At 29.7% G+C, this 18,793-nt stretch overlaps 1 protein-coding gene across 1 annotated transcript; it reads right to left on the bottom strand.

Moving 5' to 3' along the window:
• Positions 1-928: 928 nt before the first annotated feature.
• Positions 929-17,966, bottom strand: LOC146537601 (uncharacterized). Its single transcript, XM_085188765.1, has 2 exons — positions 17,605-17,966; positions 929-1,751 (listed from the first exon to the last, which is right to left on the bottom strand). The coding sequence occupies exons 1-2, from the start codon at positions 17,754-17,756 to the stop codon at positions 1,439-1,441; spliced, it is 465 nt and encodes a 154-aa protein (XP_085044891.1). The 5' UTR covers positions 17,757-17,966; the 3' UTR covers positions 929-1,438.
• Positions 17,967-18,793: the final 827 nt, after the last annotated feature.

The following is an 18,793-nucleotide window of genomic DNA, read 5'->3' on the forward strand; positions in this document are numbered from 1 at the left end:
CAGTATAATACCGTCAAATTGTTTATCTGTTTCCATTTTTAGTTTAGCTCACAATTCATAAATTATTAGCCTAATTATAAAATTCACAGGCCACTCGTGGGGCTGGGACACAAGTGTGTGACTGTACATGCAACAGGTTGTGGGTTCGATTGCCACTCCAGGAGATGAAATATTAAATATTTTTATCAACAAGTTTCTAAGCAAAGTAGAAAATATCGAGTTTTTCGCAGTTTGGTAATTGTGCTGCTATCTATACTTTATTTTGGTTACTTTTAATATTGGTTCTTTAAGATAGATGGCGCTAATAACGAAAATAAATAGTACCGTACCGTAGGAAACTATTTTCTTTAAAAAATGGAAGAATGTTTTAAAATAACTTATTTAAGAAATTCATATTTATCCTATTTTTTAAATTGGATTTTATAGTTCTATATAAAGAAAAATGATAGTTTTTTTTTTATTTAATGTCAATGCAAATATACTTATTTAGGAAGATATTTATCTTAAAGAAATAATTATTTTTATGTACTAATAATACACTTCTTATGAGATAAAAAGTTTATTTTTATTGAAAATAAATTTCAAAAAAAATTGACAAACTATTAATTTTATTACGTTTAATAAAACACTATATATTGTACATTAATAAAATAATATTAATTTGTTATTTTTTTAACAATTTAGGATAAAAATATGTTTTTGATTATACATTTGATTAGGTAAGTACCGGTCATGAACGTTGGCCAGAAGTTGTTTTTGCGGCTTTAAATGATTTAGGCATGTAGTATAGTTAAAATAAAAATTTTAAGTTATTTTCTTAACTTAAAACGGTAATTTTACATGGCATTAATCGTTAACGGCTGGTGCATGGTATTTTAAAAAAAGATACAAATTCACAAATTGTTGGTGATAAATAAAACTATTACCATAAGGCATTCATAATGTTTATTTTTTTTTATTTTGTACGATACATAACTTTATATTCATATACTGCTCACATTATATATTGATTAAAATATCGAATGGAAAAAGAAAATTATGGAGGACGTATGTTTCTTTAATAGTTTCGTTAATATTTATTTGTTAAATTCTCACTTTCGTCTTTGTCGTTTAGTTTCGACTGTTAATAGTTAATTGACGTTATTATAAAAATAGTAAATTTATATCATATTCGTTAGGTTCGCTAGATGCACATTTTCGGATAACTTATACACTAAATCACTTTTTTCAGGCTTCATTTATAAATAACAATTAGAAACTATCCTAATTGAATCACAGTCTCTTAGAAATTATAACTAAAGATCGCGATGGGATCGTGTAACTAGTATAATTGCAGTCCATAATATTTATTATTATTCATATTACTTAAAGCAATATGGTCAAAGATTTATTATTAGTATTTGACTAATAAGTTTTTTTTTTTTCAGATCATTTCTTCTCAAAGTATCCTCATAGAGTCAGAATGCTTAATGATGTTGCGTCCTATACTTAAATGTTTTGGGACTTCGAAGTAGTCACTAGAGTCTGAAGAATCTTGTAGCCTTTTTCTGTTGTACGACGCTATCCTTCTCGCTCTTGTATCAGAGTCATATGTGAGAGTGGGATGGAACCCTTTTCTTGATCTAAATGGAAGGCGGTACGGAGTACTACTCTGTACATCTGACATAGATCTGATGTGCCTTCTATATTTTGATTCCTTTGTGAGCGGAGAAAACATGAACGGGCTCTGCGTTTTCTTTTCTTCTACAGACCTGAAAAGAGATAAAAAATATTATTAATTTTAAATAATATAATGGCATCTTAATAGTTAACCTTAATGCTAATAATTTAAAATCTTTTAAAATTACATTGACATTAATTGGTCAGCCTACATTTGTGAGCGATATTAATTAAAATACATATGATAAAATGATACACAAGAAATTAGGGCAAATATAGAATAATTTTAATCAGCTCGATAACGATCATACTTAATTATGTTTAAATGAATAGCTTTTATTATGTTAATATTATAATTAGATATTCAAACACAGACGGTATGGCAAATAAATTATCTGTATTTACTGTCATATTTTACAAAATAAATAGCAGTAGCTGTACAGCTACTTTACGTACGTAAATGTAACGTATTTTTCCATTCTAGATAGTAGACAGGTACTCTACTTCTTTGTCTCACTTTTCTCACTCGTTCAAATATTGGTTTTTGAATAGGTGTATTAAATGCTTATCAACATATTTTATTGTGATAAAATATAATTTATTGTTTAAATTAATACTGATTTATTTTAAATTGAAATACGAACTGCTTACTCTTATATTGAAACAATCTGTAAAATATCACGATTAAAATTTGAGCCAAGCGATCATCAAAATCATGAAAAGCGCGAAGTTGAGATCCGCCACTCAACACGCAATGCCTCTAGAATTCGGCGGAGAGTGGGGAACGGAGTATCTTACACTAGGTTCCTGTCCCTCTGCCTACCCCGCTGTGCGCGGGATATAGCGTGAAGCTGATTTTTTAATTTTTTAAGAATTTCTTATAAAATTCAAAATTTATATTAATTTAATTGTTAATTATTTTACATTGTTTCATATTCACTTAACATTTTCACAATTAATGAACCACTTAGGATCAAAATCTGCATATCGATGTTATGTTATAAATATAATAGTTATACACTTTCCAATTCGTTCCAGTCTTTGGCAAATAAGAATTACGCAATATTATATAATCACGAAAAGATCCAAGAAACGAATAATGTATATTATCTCTACCGTATTTTTATTCATATTTTTTTCTAGATAGAACAGAAATATTTCTTTTTTTATTAGCTTCACGATGTATACCGCAAATAAGACACTGCGTTTCCCACTTCCCGCCGAATTCTGGAGGCGTTGCGTGTTCAGCGGACTCGGTCGCGGTCGCTAAAAATTTAGATTTAGACTTAGGTAGTAATCTATAAATAATTAATCAAAATAAGCAAAACCTACGCCATATTTCGTACCGGAATAGAATCAATAGTCACCAAATAGAACGTACTACGCAGTAGGTTGGTACGATTGATATATTCACACTATGAGAAGTTTTGTTTTAATTAACCTTGTTTTTAGATTTGCGTCATAAGCTTGCTATCAGAGGTGTGAAGATAGGGTTTAACACCGCAAGTTTGCATTACCATGACACAATTGATAGCTATATAGCCAGTGTCACGCATTTTAATATGTTCCTATTAACCTAAACTCTAAAGCATATTTCTTATTGTGTATGACTGTAGATACTTATAATTATGATATGTAATATGGCGTTAATTTTATTAAGAATATTTATTCTATTAGTTTATTGCCTTATCATGCTACACGAGATGGTGGGCTCTCTGAAACAAATATTTGCCGATGCTAGATAACTGTCGGGTGGTGGTGTGATTCTCCATTGAGGTATCTGTTGCCAACTTTGAAGTCTCAAACCCACCACGCCAAAGGGTAGGAGAAGATACAGTCAGCATATTCTGCAAGAATCCAGGGCAGTACGCGAGGCAATTAAAAAACTGTTTGTATAATAATTATATCAACTGATAGACGGATGCCATTTCAGTCTATTAGTGACTACAGTACATTTAAAAAAATATCAACATAGATATGTATATTATATACGGATATACATAACGACAGTCGCAAATATCTAATAACAATATCTTAAAATATACATGTTATCAATATCAAAGCAATTGACTTCTATTTAAAATATTCGTTAATCAAGTTCACGATTTCTGAGGAATAAAATGATGTTATGCGCAACGTTCACATCACTTGTGGCCTTGTGGGTAAGAAGGTTAGAAGTAGGCTTTGTTATAGCGCTGTAGAACGCCAGTCGTGTATTTGTAATTTAGCATTTAGATATATTAAACACACTTAAGATCTTAGTTCTATCTAAAATCTATCAGAATTGAAAATATATTTTATTTTATATTTACTATTTATAACAATATATAGCACTGATTTAGCTAAGAGTTAGACGCAGAGACTTTAACAAATACTTAAAATGATTCAGTTGTTAATCTACCAACGAAATTTTAAAAATAAGAAGCATTTTTTTATAACATTATAACGACAAGGAAATTACCTTTAAGTATACCAGATTAATTTCTGCATACAGCCATGTGCTTTTTAATTTACAATGGATTTTCATCGTTGAGGGTTCAATTTCACTTATATAAGCGCTAGAAGTCACGCTTGAAGGCCATGGAGTCAAGGAAATCGGTTCTTCCGTGACCGAGGCGCGTTACAAGTTAAGTAATCAGAAAAGTATATCAGATATAGCGAACTGTTTGACACGATAGTGATATAACACTTAGAATTAATTGATTCAAAATGATTTGAATTGGAAAGATAAAAATTACCTTTTATCAATGTCTTTAAAAACATCTTATAAGAACAGTTCACCAGTAGATACGCTTTAAAATAGCTTCAGTAGTAAATGAGATCAAGAACACCTAAACATATGAATAATAATTATTCGCGTTCGTTTTATTTGGAATAGTATCTACATAAAAGTACATATGTATATTTCCATTATGAGGGCATAATTCACTTGTTTTACAGAATAATTTACAGATTTAATTCTTGCTGTATGATATCTATTTTAGTAAAAATGTAATGGAATATAACTAAGCTATAGAATATTTGTATAAATTTTGAACGTTTTTAAATATAAATTAAAAATTCTAGCAGTTGGTACACAGATATTTGTTGGCAGTTTTAGATGCTGTTGCATAAAAATACTTCCGTATATACGAGTATAGCTTCATTGGCAAGTGCGTGATCGTGTCATAATTATAAATAATAAAAATTCAATTGACGCACAAATCGAAGCAGACGCTTAATCTTTGTCACATAAATATTTGTGACGGCTTAGACGCCAGTTACTACCCACCAAACATTTATTTAGAAAAACTATTTATTCAGAAGTCAAATATCTCATTAGGGGTCAGTGGCAGTGGCTCAGTAGGAGGACAATTTACTATCCGACATTTAGTAGGGTAGGCAGAGGGAACCTAGTGTTAAAACATTCCGCTTCAAATTTTCCACCGAATTCTGGAGGCATTGAGTGTTGAGAAGCGGAACTCAAAGCCGCGCCTCCACACTACTAGAAGAAAGAAATGAAAATATTAAATATTTCATTTCGTCAAGGGGTAGTCACGTTGACGACGTACGACGTCCTCGTATTAAGTACGTACTATAAGCTTATTTTAGGTTATACGTATATTATACATATTATCACGTGTAAATGCAAATTGAAAAATCTGTATTTGAAAAGTAAGTACAAAATTATAACTTATGCATATAATAGTTATTTATATCATAAAAAAAGTTTTGCAGGGTGTAATTTTCTCAATATTTATTTTAATCTGGCGCCGGATGCACGCGTCATCTGCTTCATGTTATTCATACGTTTGAATTACCTCTTCAACTTTTTAATATAGAATGTAGTGCAATAAATGAGATTTTTCATTCATCTCACAAGCTAGAGAACCTGAGATCGGTTTAATTTACAATAAATATTTAAAGTTTTTATATAAATAGGTAGGTAGTAAGTACCTACATAGGTTGTGTTTTATTTTTAAAATAACTATGCTGATAATGAAACGAAATTTTTTTATGAAAAAATAAAAACAAAACTATGCAGTTAGTAGAATTATTTTATAAAAATTCTTAAATTATTTTTATACTAATTGATTATAGGTAGGTAGGTAGGTAGGTATATTATAATAAAAGGATAATTGGTTTTAATTTAATTTATTTTATTATTAAGAATAATAAAGCAATATAATATTAATCAAAATAGTATTTATTAAGGATTTTTCGCGCCCGTTTGTATTCAATTGTAATAAGTATTAAAATAAATATTTCCAACAAATCGGTCACCACGCGATACGAGACGCTCGCGATTGAATGATTTTATCGACTCAATCGATTTATCGATTAAATGTGAACTGATTACTTTGACATGTTGTACTAATTTTACTCTAAAATGTATTTAGTATTCATAATATTTATGATTTTTCAATGTTAAATTATAAAGAAGTCACTCTTTTAAGACATCATAAAAATCAGTAAAATAACCTTTAACCTATAGAGACAACCATTAACTTTATTATTCAGTTCATGATTAATAATTATTTAGAGAAATATAAAATACGGCAAGCCGCCATGGTGTTAAACGACAATCAGATATACTTATTTTCTATTGTGTACAGATGTATTGACAGATTACTCAAACTTGACGTCACAATCGACGCCATGATATTTCGACATTTTTCCTGCGTTTAAATAAAAATGTGTTTCTTAAATTCTAAATAATTATAATATGCTTATTTCTTAGTAATTTTAAAATGCTTATTTCTTAGAACTTCAATATTATAGAATGGTTTCTCTAAATCTATCATCATGCCTTTTATTTTTGATTTTTGAAGCTATTTTTATTATGATTCTTATCAGTAACTGTAGATTCCTTCACGTTCTATCACTTTATTAAAAAATTGTAGTCATATTTAGAAGTATATTATATTTAATATTTATAATATTATTGAACAACGACTATAATATTACGAAATTTCAAAACGAGTGCTTATTTTGAAATTTCCTAATACATACTAACCTTGAAACAAATAAATTGTTATACTTATTTTAATATTGTATAGTGTTTTCATTATTTTGTTTTTATATTACTTTATTTTATTTTCCTAGTACTAGCCGGTGCAAAGTACTACAGTAATTAAATAGAATAATTTACCTATTTACGTATTTTATTTACATTTTAATTGTGGCGATAAATGACCGCTTACTTATTTACTTACTAGGAAACTTTTCAAATAAAGTAGTTATGTTAAAAAAAATTAAGGCCCTACGTTACTAAAGGATCTCACACAAATTGTATTTTCAGAAGGTTGCTGTAGAGAAATTGTAATTTTTGACCTCATTTAATTACTTTTATATATATTATTTTACCTTTTATTACACAAAATTTAAAAAGTAAAAATATATATTTTACTTGATTACAAATCCTTGTATCATTATAATAACAATATTTTATCGAGTACTTTCTGTTAACTCCATTAAGATACTGTACAAATATGTTTACTCGAGTTCGATGGCCATCGGCCATTACAGAAATAAATAAGAATTATAAATGTAACGAGTAATGATGTCCTCGTGCCTTCAGAAGTGCAACCTACTTTCAAAATGAATATGAACCTACATTCAAAATGGGCAATACGTGTGTTATTCACTTGTTCCACAAAATATTAATTTATGTTTTGCCTTTTTCGGTTTTGCTTCTAAACACGATTTGTATAATTAAGTTGAAAATCGAGAATGTAAATGGAGACGAGGCCCGAGGTGGATTTAAAATAGTAACATTAGTGCATTAGGTATATAGAAGTGTAAAAGTAACAAAATCATTGTGCGTTATTATGACATTTTTTCCCCTTCATTCTGTATCCCGCACATAGCAGGTTAGGCTGAAGGAACATGGGAACCCAATGTTAACACGCTCCCTTCAAATTAAGATCGTTCCCCTATTAATAATATCGAACCCACAACCTGTCGCGTTTACTGGCCTCTGTTTTTATCGTATTTGCTTGTTTTTATTGTAATATTATTCGTAGCTGTGCCAATGAGTATCAACAATTTCCTGTACACTAAGGTCACGTTTGAAGATATTTTAATTAATGAAACAGAAAATCTCATTTTAAAAACAAATGTAAGCTCTTCTGTCATTCACTCACTAATTTTAAAGTCAGTTTCCGAGACCTACTTAACTGTCTAAATAAACAAAGGAAATATGTATGAAAACAAAAGGTGTGCCAAGTAGAGCGGTTCTTTAATTTAAATACAAAATTGAAGATAAAAGAATGCAAATAAATTATGCTAAATAAATTTATTATTTACATTACTTATATTTCAAAATAGAAGAAATCTTTGGTTTAGAAAATATTATAATAGAATCTGTATAAATAAAAATACTTCATCGATAATACTGATAAAATGTCAAATAACAAGTTTAGAATATAGCAAACTTGATTTAGGTACATTAGTCAATTTTGTTTAAAAAATAAAGAGATTAAAACATTATTAAATTGAAATAAAAAAAATAAAAATAAAAAGTGATATAATGATTTTAACCTTTTAAACTTCTCATGGTACGTATTAAGATAACCGGAAAAAAAAATAAAAAGATTTATTAATTTAAATATTCTAACAAATTACTATTGCAAACAAATAAAAATATACCTATTACATTTTTCTTCTTATTTTTATAATTGTTTATGCAGAAGTTTCTGGAATATAATTTTAATTAAAAATTCAATCATTCGATTACAGTAACCAGTGAAGCAAATAATTACATACTAGTAAGTAGGTACTGTCGGTACGTTACGTACAACTGTTGAACTTGACCCCCTAAACAGCTAACATTTAGAACATTTGGAATCGATCCAATATCGTGGTATTTTAAACAAACTTCACAGCTTAGATTGTTAAATCAAATTGTAATTTAAAAAATACATGCAAAATATTATTGTAAATGCTTCTTTTTCAGCTTTATATTTCTTTCGACATGTATAATGGTAAACACAGAGAACACAGTGTCAAGACACTACGTGCTTCGCTTTTCGCCTGATTTCGACACTTGTTATTAGATCAGAACAAAGAAATTAATATAATTCATCCCTCTGAGTGGGAATCGAACCCGTAACGACCGTTTTAACAGTCAGACACTCTCATATGCCACGGTGGCCTCTTAAATGTACAATATTCTTTTTATAATAGTCTCTAACAGTAAGCATTGGTCTCACGCAGATGTTTTTAAGAGTAGCGGAAAATTGAGGACGAAGTACCTATTTAATTAATTAGTTCTCTATATTTATTCCACAAAATGCGGGAAATGTGTATAGATAATAAATACAATATTGTTTTGCGCTATAGTAGCTATTGAAATTTAAATACGTAAGGTCTCCAGGAAGTAAACGTTAATGTAATTGCAGTTTTACTTGAATCAACAAAGTTGCCGAAGATAATATAAGCACGGAAATGATATACATTCCAACATGATACAAGTACTACTGAATATTAATTTATCTCTTATTGTTCTTACACACAGGAACTTTACTCATAATAGTTTGCATTTAAAATGTTTTCAATAGTTAGAGCATTTGTCGCTATTTATTTAAATTGCCCTTTGCAAATTGCAAAAAAATATTAATGACAGATAATTGAAAATAAAAATAAAATTTAATAATTTTAAAAGAAATAAAAACTATAAAGTTTTAAAATTCTATTCTAGAAAAGCTTGGAGCCAGATGCTAACATTAATCATAAAGTCGGAAGTCATTGTATAAGACCTTCGTACAAACATACATCACTGACTCACACGGGAGGTTATTTTTAGACGTATTCGACTTTAATAGGTCTGATTACCTACGATCCAATCGAATTCAAAGGTGTATTTTCTTTACAATATTATTAGAAACATACCTATTTGATATTACAAAATTGTATTTTGCTGTCATAACTATTTTTTTGGTATACATTGGTAACAAATATATTTTTTTTATTTTACTAATGTTTTCTACTATATCTTAATATCTCATGAGTTACAAGGCCACAGATAAAAACGTGAAATTTATGAAATTTTCTTTTTTTTTTGCATAGGGGCTATAAACTAAGTGTAATATATGTCAAACTATATGACAAAAATTTGCAATTTGTACTCCGCTAGAAATAGTTGTATAATAATATAAATAAATAAATAGTTGTATGATAATAAACTTCTTGCCGTCTAGTTAATATTTTAAGTATTTAATATCTTATTATTTTAATATTTTGAAAATTTTTGTTTTCATACATATGTCATACATACATTTGTGTTTTTTTATGCGACTCTTTACTTTTTTTTATTTCGGGGCCAGTAAAACACTAATATGTAAAAGAACGTCAATTTTATATTAGTTCAGTCACGCTATAGGCACATGAGTTTGAAAATTTAAATCATTAATATTGGATTTACTTACATTTTTGAAAGATTAAGTTTTAATGGTACTAAGTATTATCGTAAACTATATATAAGGCTTGTTTTCACTGGATGATTATAAACAAAACATACTACATATGACAACAGACAGTACTAACAATGTCTTGATCGTATAAAACATTTCTCCCATTTCACACGTAGAATATACTACATATACATGATATACATAGACTTTCTTATAATAATTTAATATTTATCTGGACTGTTCATCCATGACTCAACAAGTGTCTCAACAACAAGATTTTAATGAAATAAGTAGCTTCTTTGAATAGGTTTTTATTAAATATTATAATTATTATCAACGCATTATCCGTTGATAATCAATACGTAAAACCTTGGAAATGTCTATGTAACAGCATTAAACAGTAAAAGATTCACAGGAAATTCTTGAAAAATGACTAAATAAGTTATTAATATGACTCAGGTAAGCACAATTGACTTGAATATTTGTAACTTTATTGTATTTATTTTGTGACATAGCTTACTTTGCCTTGTAAAATTTTGACATAATTATAATTTTATGATTTTTGTAACCGAATAGTCTATCGTCTATCTAGTCGAAAATCATAATTAATACAAAACTCTCCGATTTTAACGTTATTTTTATTAGATTATAACATATTTTTTTTATTTTAGTATGATCTTAAACCTTAAAAGTAATAATGTAATAGAATTAGTATCAGAAAAATTTTACTAATCTGCATTAAATAATACATATACATATGTATAAATAGTGCCCATTACTGTAAATGTTTGTCGATCCGTAGCACGCATTCGTTTCTCAGTAAAACAGCATGACTAATTAACTATTATATGACGTTTGACTGCTAACATAATATATTATGTTTTTTGAACTTATTTCATTATTAATTGTTTATTGCTTATTTAGTCTAAAATTACAAATTAAATAATAACCTTATTATCTATGAGCTAAGAGAAGATGAAAAATCGCCGTCAGACCTGCTAGTATCAATAATAAAAAAGATTAAAACTTCTTTGAATATAGAAATTGAAGAGAGAGACATTAATAACGTTTACAGAATTGGTAAGAAAAATAACGAAAGCAAGAAGACAAGACCAATATTATTGAAACTAGTAAATAACTGGAAAAAAATAGAAATATTAAAAAATAAGAAGAAATTTAAAGACATTTATGTTTCGGAAGAATATACAAAAGAGGTGATGGTAAAACGAAGAGAACTATTACCGAAGCTCAAAGAAGAACGTAGTAAAGGCAATTTTGCGATTTTGAAACAAGATAGGCTCGTTATCAAAGAAGGCACTTCTTTTTTGGAAAAACGGAAAAGAGCTGAGTCTACTTCTCCAGAAATCTCAATCCAACCTCGTAAACAATACGCTACGTCAAAAACAAATAGAATTAACGCATTCGATGCTATGAGGGTTAGAAGTAATTCACTATCGTCGGGAGCTTCTACATCAGAAAGAAATAAATAGCATACAGTCATCAGCCGCCGAAACAATATTAATAAGCCACAACTACCACACACCTTAAGTGACACAACTCATATATTTCCCAAGCCGAGTGGTCTTCGTGGGAAATTAGACCACCACCCTTCATCCATAAATCAGCCAACTAATTTAAATCAGAAACCAAGAGATACGTTTAAAATTTGCACATATAATATAAGATCTTTATCGACAACAGAGAGATATTTAGAACTTTCTTACGCACTAGAGGATATAAAATGTGATATCATCGGTCTTAGCGAGATAAGGAGACTAGGGTGTAAGATAGAAGAAGATGAAAGTTACATTTTTTGTTACATAGGACAAACCAAAGGTTTACATGGAGTAGGCTTTCTTATTAAAAAATATTTGAAAAATACAATAGTAAACTTTATTGCAATATCGGAAAGAGTGGCATTATTACAATTGAAAATTAATGAAGTGAACATTTCAATAATTCAAGCATATGCTCCCGTAGAACGATCCAGTGAAACTGAAATACAAAGGTTCTATAAAGATCTAAGAACAGCTCATGAATTATCCGATGATAAAGTACTGGTCCTCGGAGATTTTAATGCAAAAATTGGTCAACCTAGAAAGGAAGAAAATCTTATAATGGGAAATTATGGATATGGTTTACGAAATGAAAGGGGAGAACAGTTAATAAGTTATGCCTATGAAAACAAACTGTCAATTATCAATACCTTCTTCAAAAAAAGACTAAGTAAAAGATGGACATGGATGTCACCAGACGGTAATACCAGGAATGAGATCGATTTTATAATGACAAACTGTCCCAAATTAGTTTCCAACTATGAAGTCATCAATAACATAAAATATGCAACGGACCATAGGCTACTCAGGGCAACGTTGGTTTTAAATCGCCAGAAAAAGAGCAGAAAGAGTTTTAGCAGTCTAACAACAGGTCATTTATCAAAAGAAAACACAAACTGTTTCTTAAATGAGCTTCAACATCGTATCACTAAAATTCCACTGGAAACTACAAATGTCCAATCTTGTTATGACATACTAGAAGAAGCTATAACTTTCAGCCTCTCATGCAAGAATAAACTCGTTAAGAAAAAACAACACCGAGTATTTAGTGATAAAACAGTAGCATTAATTAAAAGACGATCTGAACTAGTGAATACGAAAAATAAAGATAAAAACATAAAGAAAAAAATAAGCAACATATATAAAGAAGTTAGTAAATCAATTAAAACAGACTACAGACATTACAGACAAAATATAATTACCAAAAATTTAAATAAATATAGGAGCACAAAGAAAGCATCTAAAAAGTTAAACTTAAGTAAAAATTGGATTCAGAAATTACAATATGATAATAAAGAAACTAAGTCAAGAAAGGATATAATAGAATTAGCAACAAAATTTTACCAGGACTTATACAGGAAAAGAGACAACGAAGGTATATCCAAGGAGCACACAAACATTGCAAATAACATTCAAACAATAAAAAAGATAGATGAACAAGAAGTATATAACCAAATAAAACAACTTAAAACAGATAGAAGCCCAGGTTCCGATGGAATAACGAACGAAGCGATAAAACTAGGAGCTCCCATACTAACGAGTCATTTCACACGTTTGTTTAATATGGTACTCGACATAGAAACTGTCCCAGAACAATGGTGCACATCGGATATAATCCTTCTGTACAAAAAAGGCAACCCTTTGGACATTAAAAATTATAGACCAATTAGTTTAATGTCTAACATATACAAACTGTTTGCATCAATAATATTGGGCCGCATCAAAGGCAATATAGAGAGCAAACAACCAATAGAACAAGCAGGCTTTCGGTCTGGCTTCAGCACAACAGACCATATACAAACACTGGACCTAGTTATCGAAAAGTATAGGGAATACGATCAGCCACTATATTTAGGCTTTATCGATTACAGCAAAGCTTTCGATACTATAAGCCACCAGTCCATTTGGGATGCCTTAAAAAAGTGTGAGGTACATCCGAAGTACTTAAACACCCTGAAGAGTATGTACACTAACTGTACAAGTACAATAAAGCTTGAATCGAGAGGACAACGAATAAACATAGAGAGAGGAGTGAGACAAGGCGATCCATTGTCGTCAAAGCTATTTATTGCTGTGTTGGAAAATGTGTTCAATAATATACATTGGCACTTTCAAGGGATCTACGTTAATGGTCATATTCTAAGTCATCTCAGATTCGCAGATGACATTGTCCTCCTAGCCGAAAGACCGAAACAACTAGAAATCATGTTAAACACGTTAGACGTAGAAAGTAATAAAGTAGGATTGGAAATGAATGTAAGTAAAACAAAAATTATGACGAATAGCGCTAAAATACCCATTAAGAGTAAAGATTATAACATAGAATATGTTGAAAACTACATATATTTGGGCAAACAGGTATCATTTAAAAAAGGAAATAATGAAGAAGAAATAGAAAGGAGAATAAATATAACTTGGAAGAAGTTTTGGTCACTCAAAGAAATTTTGAAAGGAGATTATTCCATTAATCTAAAGAAAACTGTATTCGACGTTTGTCTTCTACCTTGCCTATTGTATGCTAGCCAAACGTGGATTTTTACGAAAAACGTGAAACAAAAAATTCAGGTGACACAACGGGCTATGGAAAGAAGCATATTGAAAATAAGAAAAGTACATAAAATAAGAAACGAAGTCATTAGAAGTAAAACTAAGCTAACGGACGCGTTATCTCAAGCCCTAAAGTTTAAGTGGCAATGGGCAGGTCACATATCACGCTACTCTGACAAACGGTGGACCATACTAGCTACAAGCTGGAAAGGTCCTATAGGAAGGAGAAAGGTAGGCAGGCCAAAAAGACGGTGGGCTGATGACATTATAGACATTGCGGGATTAAATTGGACATCTGCGGCAAAAAATAGAGAGGAATGGAAGAGGATGGAGGAGGCCTTCACCCAAACAGGGGTTCACATCCAAGAATTGGATAGCTAAAAGTACTAACACTAGTATTAGGAACATGAAATCTTTCATACTAACATTAATATAAGACTAACATCAAAACTAAATGTAAATATGTGGTTGTGAATAAAGGGCTTAATTATTTATATTTATTTATTTATATTTAGTCTATTTTATAGCTTTCTAAGTATTGATAATCCTCAGTATTATAAAAACTTAAATAACTAAATGTATCACAATTTAACAAAGTGCCACCCTCCAATCGTAATCGTTGTTCACTAATTTAAGTTCCTGTTATCTACTTCTAAATTTATTGAATGTCGATCGATATGTAACTAGCACATATTACTTAATAATAAATCAAATAATTTCCAAGATAATAAAAAAATCTCTTAAGAAATAAAAGGATCCTGAAGATTCTTTGTATAGTTTTACTTTCACTCAAAGAAGGCCACTTCATTTACAGACTAGTACGCGTCAGGTGCCTTCTACTCTCTTTTTACTAAAATAAGTAAACGAGTTATGTAAGCTACGCTTTTATTATTATACCTATTTATAACTATGTTGTATCCATACATATTTAAAAATATGTATTTGCATATTATTTTCTTAAATTTAGATATTTAACTGCCAAGAAATGGCTTACAGTAGAAACTTTTGTATTTTTTATTTTATTATTTTTTATATTAGACAGACGCACCAAAACAATACCATTAAGATAAAACGGACATATTTCTATATTATAGATAAGGTTTATCTACGTGTTTCTAGAGCAAATAAGCCGGGTGAATGGAGAGAGCGTCCTATTCCCATTGAAAATGTCATGGTTGAACAGCCTGATGTCACGAATTGTTATACGATAGGACCCATGTTCCCATTTGGTTGTTTTGCCGAAAGTAATAGTAATAATTAAATATTTAAAAAGTTTGTTCATTAAATACAGCACTCAGTCGTAGCAAACGACAACAGGTCAAAATAAGTAAGTACTTTTTTACAGGTGAAAGAAGTAAAGTCACAACAACTAATAAATAATAATGCAGTGTTAATATTACCGATTCCTAGTATAAATGAAATCATCATTGATTCAAAACACGCTTATCTAATGTTTGTAAAATTTATCGTACACAGGGAAATTTATATGAATATAATACAAGAGACTTACTATTAGTCAGTTATCAGTATTATGTAAATATTTGTTTGCTTTTTAAAATAAAGGGGCTCGAAAATCGTAATTTCAGTATCTGTTGGTCGGTCCGATAAGGAAAAAATTAATCATGGCACCACCGCCTAACTCGTTTAGCTTATTATGTTATCTGTGCCGAATATTTCGTGATTGAGTAACGCAGCTGACATCATTCTTTTAACAATAATTATATTTGTACTTAAATGTTTTTTTAATAGTATTGTTTTTGTGTAACTTTAGCTTATCAATCATCCGATTTTTAAATTAAAACTAATTCTGTTTATACATGTCTCTTTCGTTATAATTGTGAGTATTTTTGTGTGCAAAAGGCGGTGTTGTTTTCTTGTTTTGATTATTTAAAACATAAAACTTAATAGCAAATACATAGTGTTTGTTCGAAGAGCACAAAGAATGAGAAAACAAACGTATTGCAAGAATCAAATGTTTATCAATATATTATGTTTACTAGAATTTATTTACACCAAAGCAACAAGTTCAATAACAAGCGAGACAATGATCTCATCAATTAGCAGTCATATTATAGATTATTAATTTAATAGTTACATATTGTTTTATCTATTTTAATAATTTAAAATATATAATATACGTTGACGAATTGATTTATTCACGTATGTAGATTAAAAAAAACAAATGTATTTCATTATTCAGTACAGAATTAATTAAGTATATTTCAAAATATAACTCTTATTTATTGGGAAATTACCTAATAAGCAATATAAATGTAATATTTTCCATATCATTACAAGTGAATATAATACAAAATTTTAACAGGTGTGGTCTTCGACGGTTGACCATCATACTATTTTTAAAATCGATACTTTGCAGGGAAATTATAGCTTTGGGTATTCCCAATGGGATCTTTGGTGACATGAATTAATAATAAAGTCTTTCAACATTTTATTATTATTATCGATTATTTCATATCCAATTATCGATAATGTTTTTCCGGAAATGTTTACAATGGTCACATAACCTTTCAGAAAATATATATAACTTTATAAGCATCTATTTATTTTCAGTTAATTTTTATCTAGTTTTATAAAAATATTCTCTATAATAAAGCAGATCACGATTTTTGTGTTCTTGAACAATTATAAATTCAAAAAACGAGTTTTATAAATTGGTCAGACATTTCCTTTTAAGAAATATATTAAATTAATGTCGAATTACGTCAGCGTGCTAATAAATAATAAACACATAAAAATAGAATTATGTGACAATTATTTACTTATTTTGACGGATAGTAAGTAATTGTATGGACAGGTTAGCCATTTAAATATAATTATTGTAGAAGCAATAGCGACGTATGAAAATGATTAATAAATCGCCTTTGCTATGATGCGCTTACCTTTTGTGGGCAAGTATCAACGTATACCTATTCTAATTAATTAAGTAGTTATTTTCCTTCAAAGTAAGAAATAATACAAAATTCATACAAAGCTATTCAATTTAATTGTAAAATTAAGAAGTAGTTACGTGAATAATACTACCTATACATATATTCATGTTTTTCTTCTATTTTTTTATAATGTCAGATTGCTAAAATAAGTGGATATTCATTTCTGGATATACAGATAGTATAAAAATGTCCTCTGTTCCACCTGGCATTTATCCCGGCGTATGTTGCCAGGGTATGTATTATAAAAACATCCATTAGCATTTATAATTCATGAACATTTTCTAACAAACAACTTTTTCTATAATAAATATGGATAAAAGTCCAGCATAGCATTTTTAGATTAACTTAGAGCCGTATTTATAAACCGCCCCGAAGTTTGAAATCGATTTTGAGAACGATTTATAAATATATGAGCCCCAATCGAAATCGTCAAAAAACAAATGTTATATATATAGGTACACTATAAGTACAAAACACGTGAATGTGACAGATGCTTACTTGTGTTTGAAATAGTCCGATATTTGACTGACTTTCCAGAACATCTGCACCAGCAGCATCAGCAACGTGTGGTTGATCCATGTGTACAACTTGTAACAACTCTCCATGGCGCCTCTTTCTCGGTCCCAGAAAAAAGGCAACAGGACAGTCATCCGTCAATATTCAAATTTAAAATTGCCGATAGATTAAAAAGCGCGATTGAAAAGTGAGCGCTACCACTACGTATGTGCACTCACAAAATACTAATACTAGTTCGATTAGTGTCTTATCACTGCCTTGAACGAAAATAGCGATAAATACCAACGGGAAATTGGACTGCGCTCGAACACCGGTGCACGCGAACTAAACCAAGTCGAGCACCAACGAGCGGCTGACGGCTCGCTACCTCGCCGATACGATGACGATACATGAGTCAGTACTTCACCGATTAGAATCGACTTTGTGGTCTCGATCCTTTGCTAAAATTCAATGATTTTTATGGAAACATCTTCTACGGAATATTGGGATTTAGGTATTCTAAATACCTAATGTGATATTAATAATTGTTATTTATTGATTGTTATGATTAATGTAATTTTATTCGGGCTATGTCATACCATTTTTTTTTCGGTCTTGAGGTCAATAGGTACTGTTAGCCCTATTGGTTTTTACAGCGACACCGGTTGGGTAGGGAAGAGGGTACTCTGTCCCTGAAGAAATGCAAGCACTAAGTGGTTGCCTGTACGTCATATCATCAAATCTAATTCGCTTGTAACGTTATACTTATGATTATCTATGTATATGATTAAACATGATAAAAATGGTAAATATTTAACGTAGTCGTATTGTAATATGATAAAAAGTTGGTGGATACGGATTACATATTATGAATACAATGCCACTAAACTGTTGCAACTGGTTTTCGAATAAAAAATATTTCAAGTTGCCTATATTATAAGATACTAGCGGATGCGCGCAGCTTCGCCTGAGCCAATCGGTGGCGATTTAAAGATTTTTCCATACAAACTTTCAACCGCTTATTTGCACCCTTAGGAGGAGAATTCTAGAAAACGATGAAACACGTGTTCAATTAAATACTTTTAAAATTCTAAATTTCAAATTTTATAAAGATCGGTGCCGATTTAATATTTTTTCCATACAAACTTTGAACCCCTATTTCACCCCTTTAGGGATAAAATTTTTCAAAATC

The sequence above is a fragment of the Heliconius melpomene genome, chromosome 7 (genome assembly GCF_056956725.1).
Source record: "Heliconius melpomene rosina isolate 202511_hmr_F chromosome 7, ASM5695672v1, whole genome shotgun sequence".
NCBI lineage: Eukaryota > Metazoa > Arthropoda > Insecta > Lepidoptera > Nymphalidae > Heliconius > Heliconius melpomene.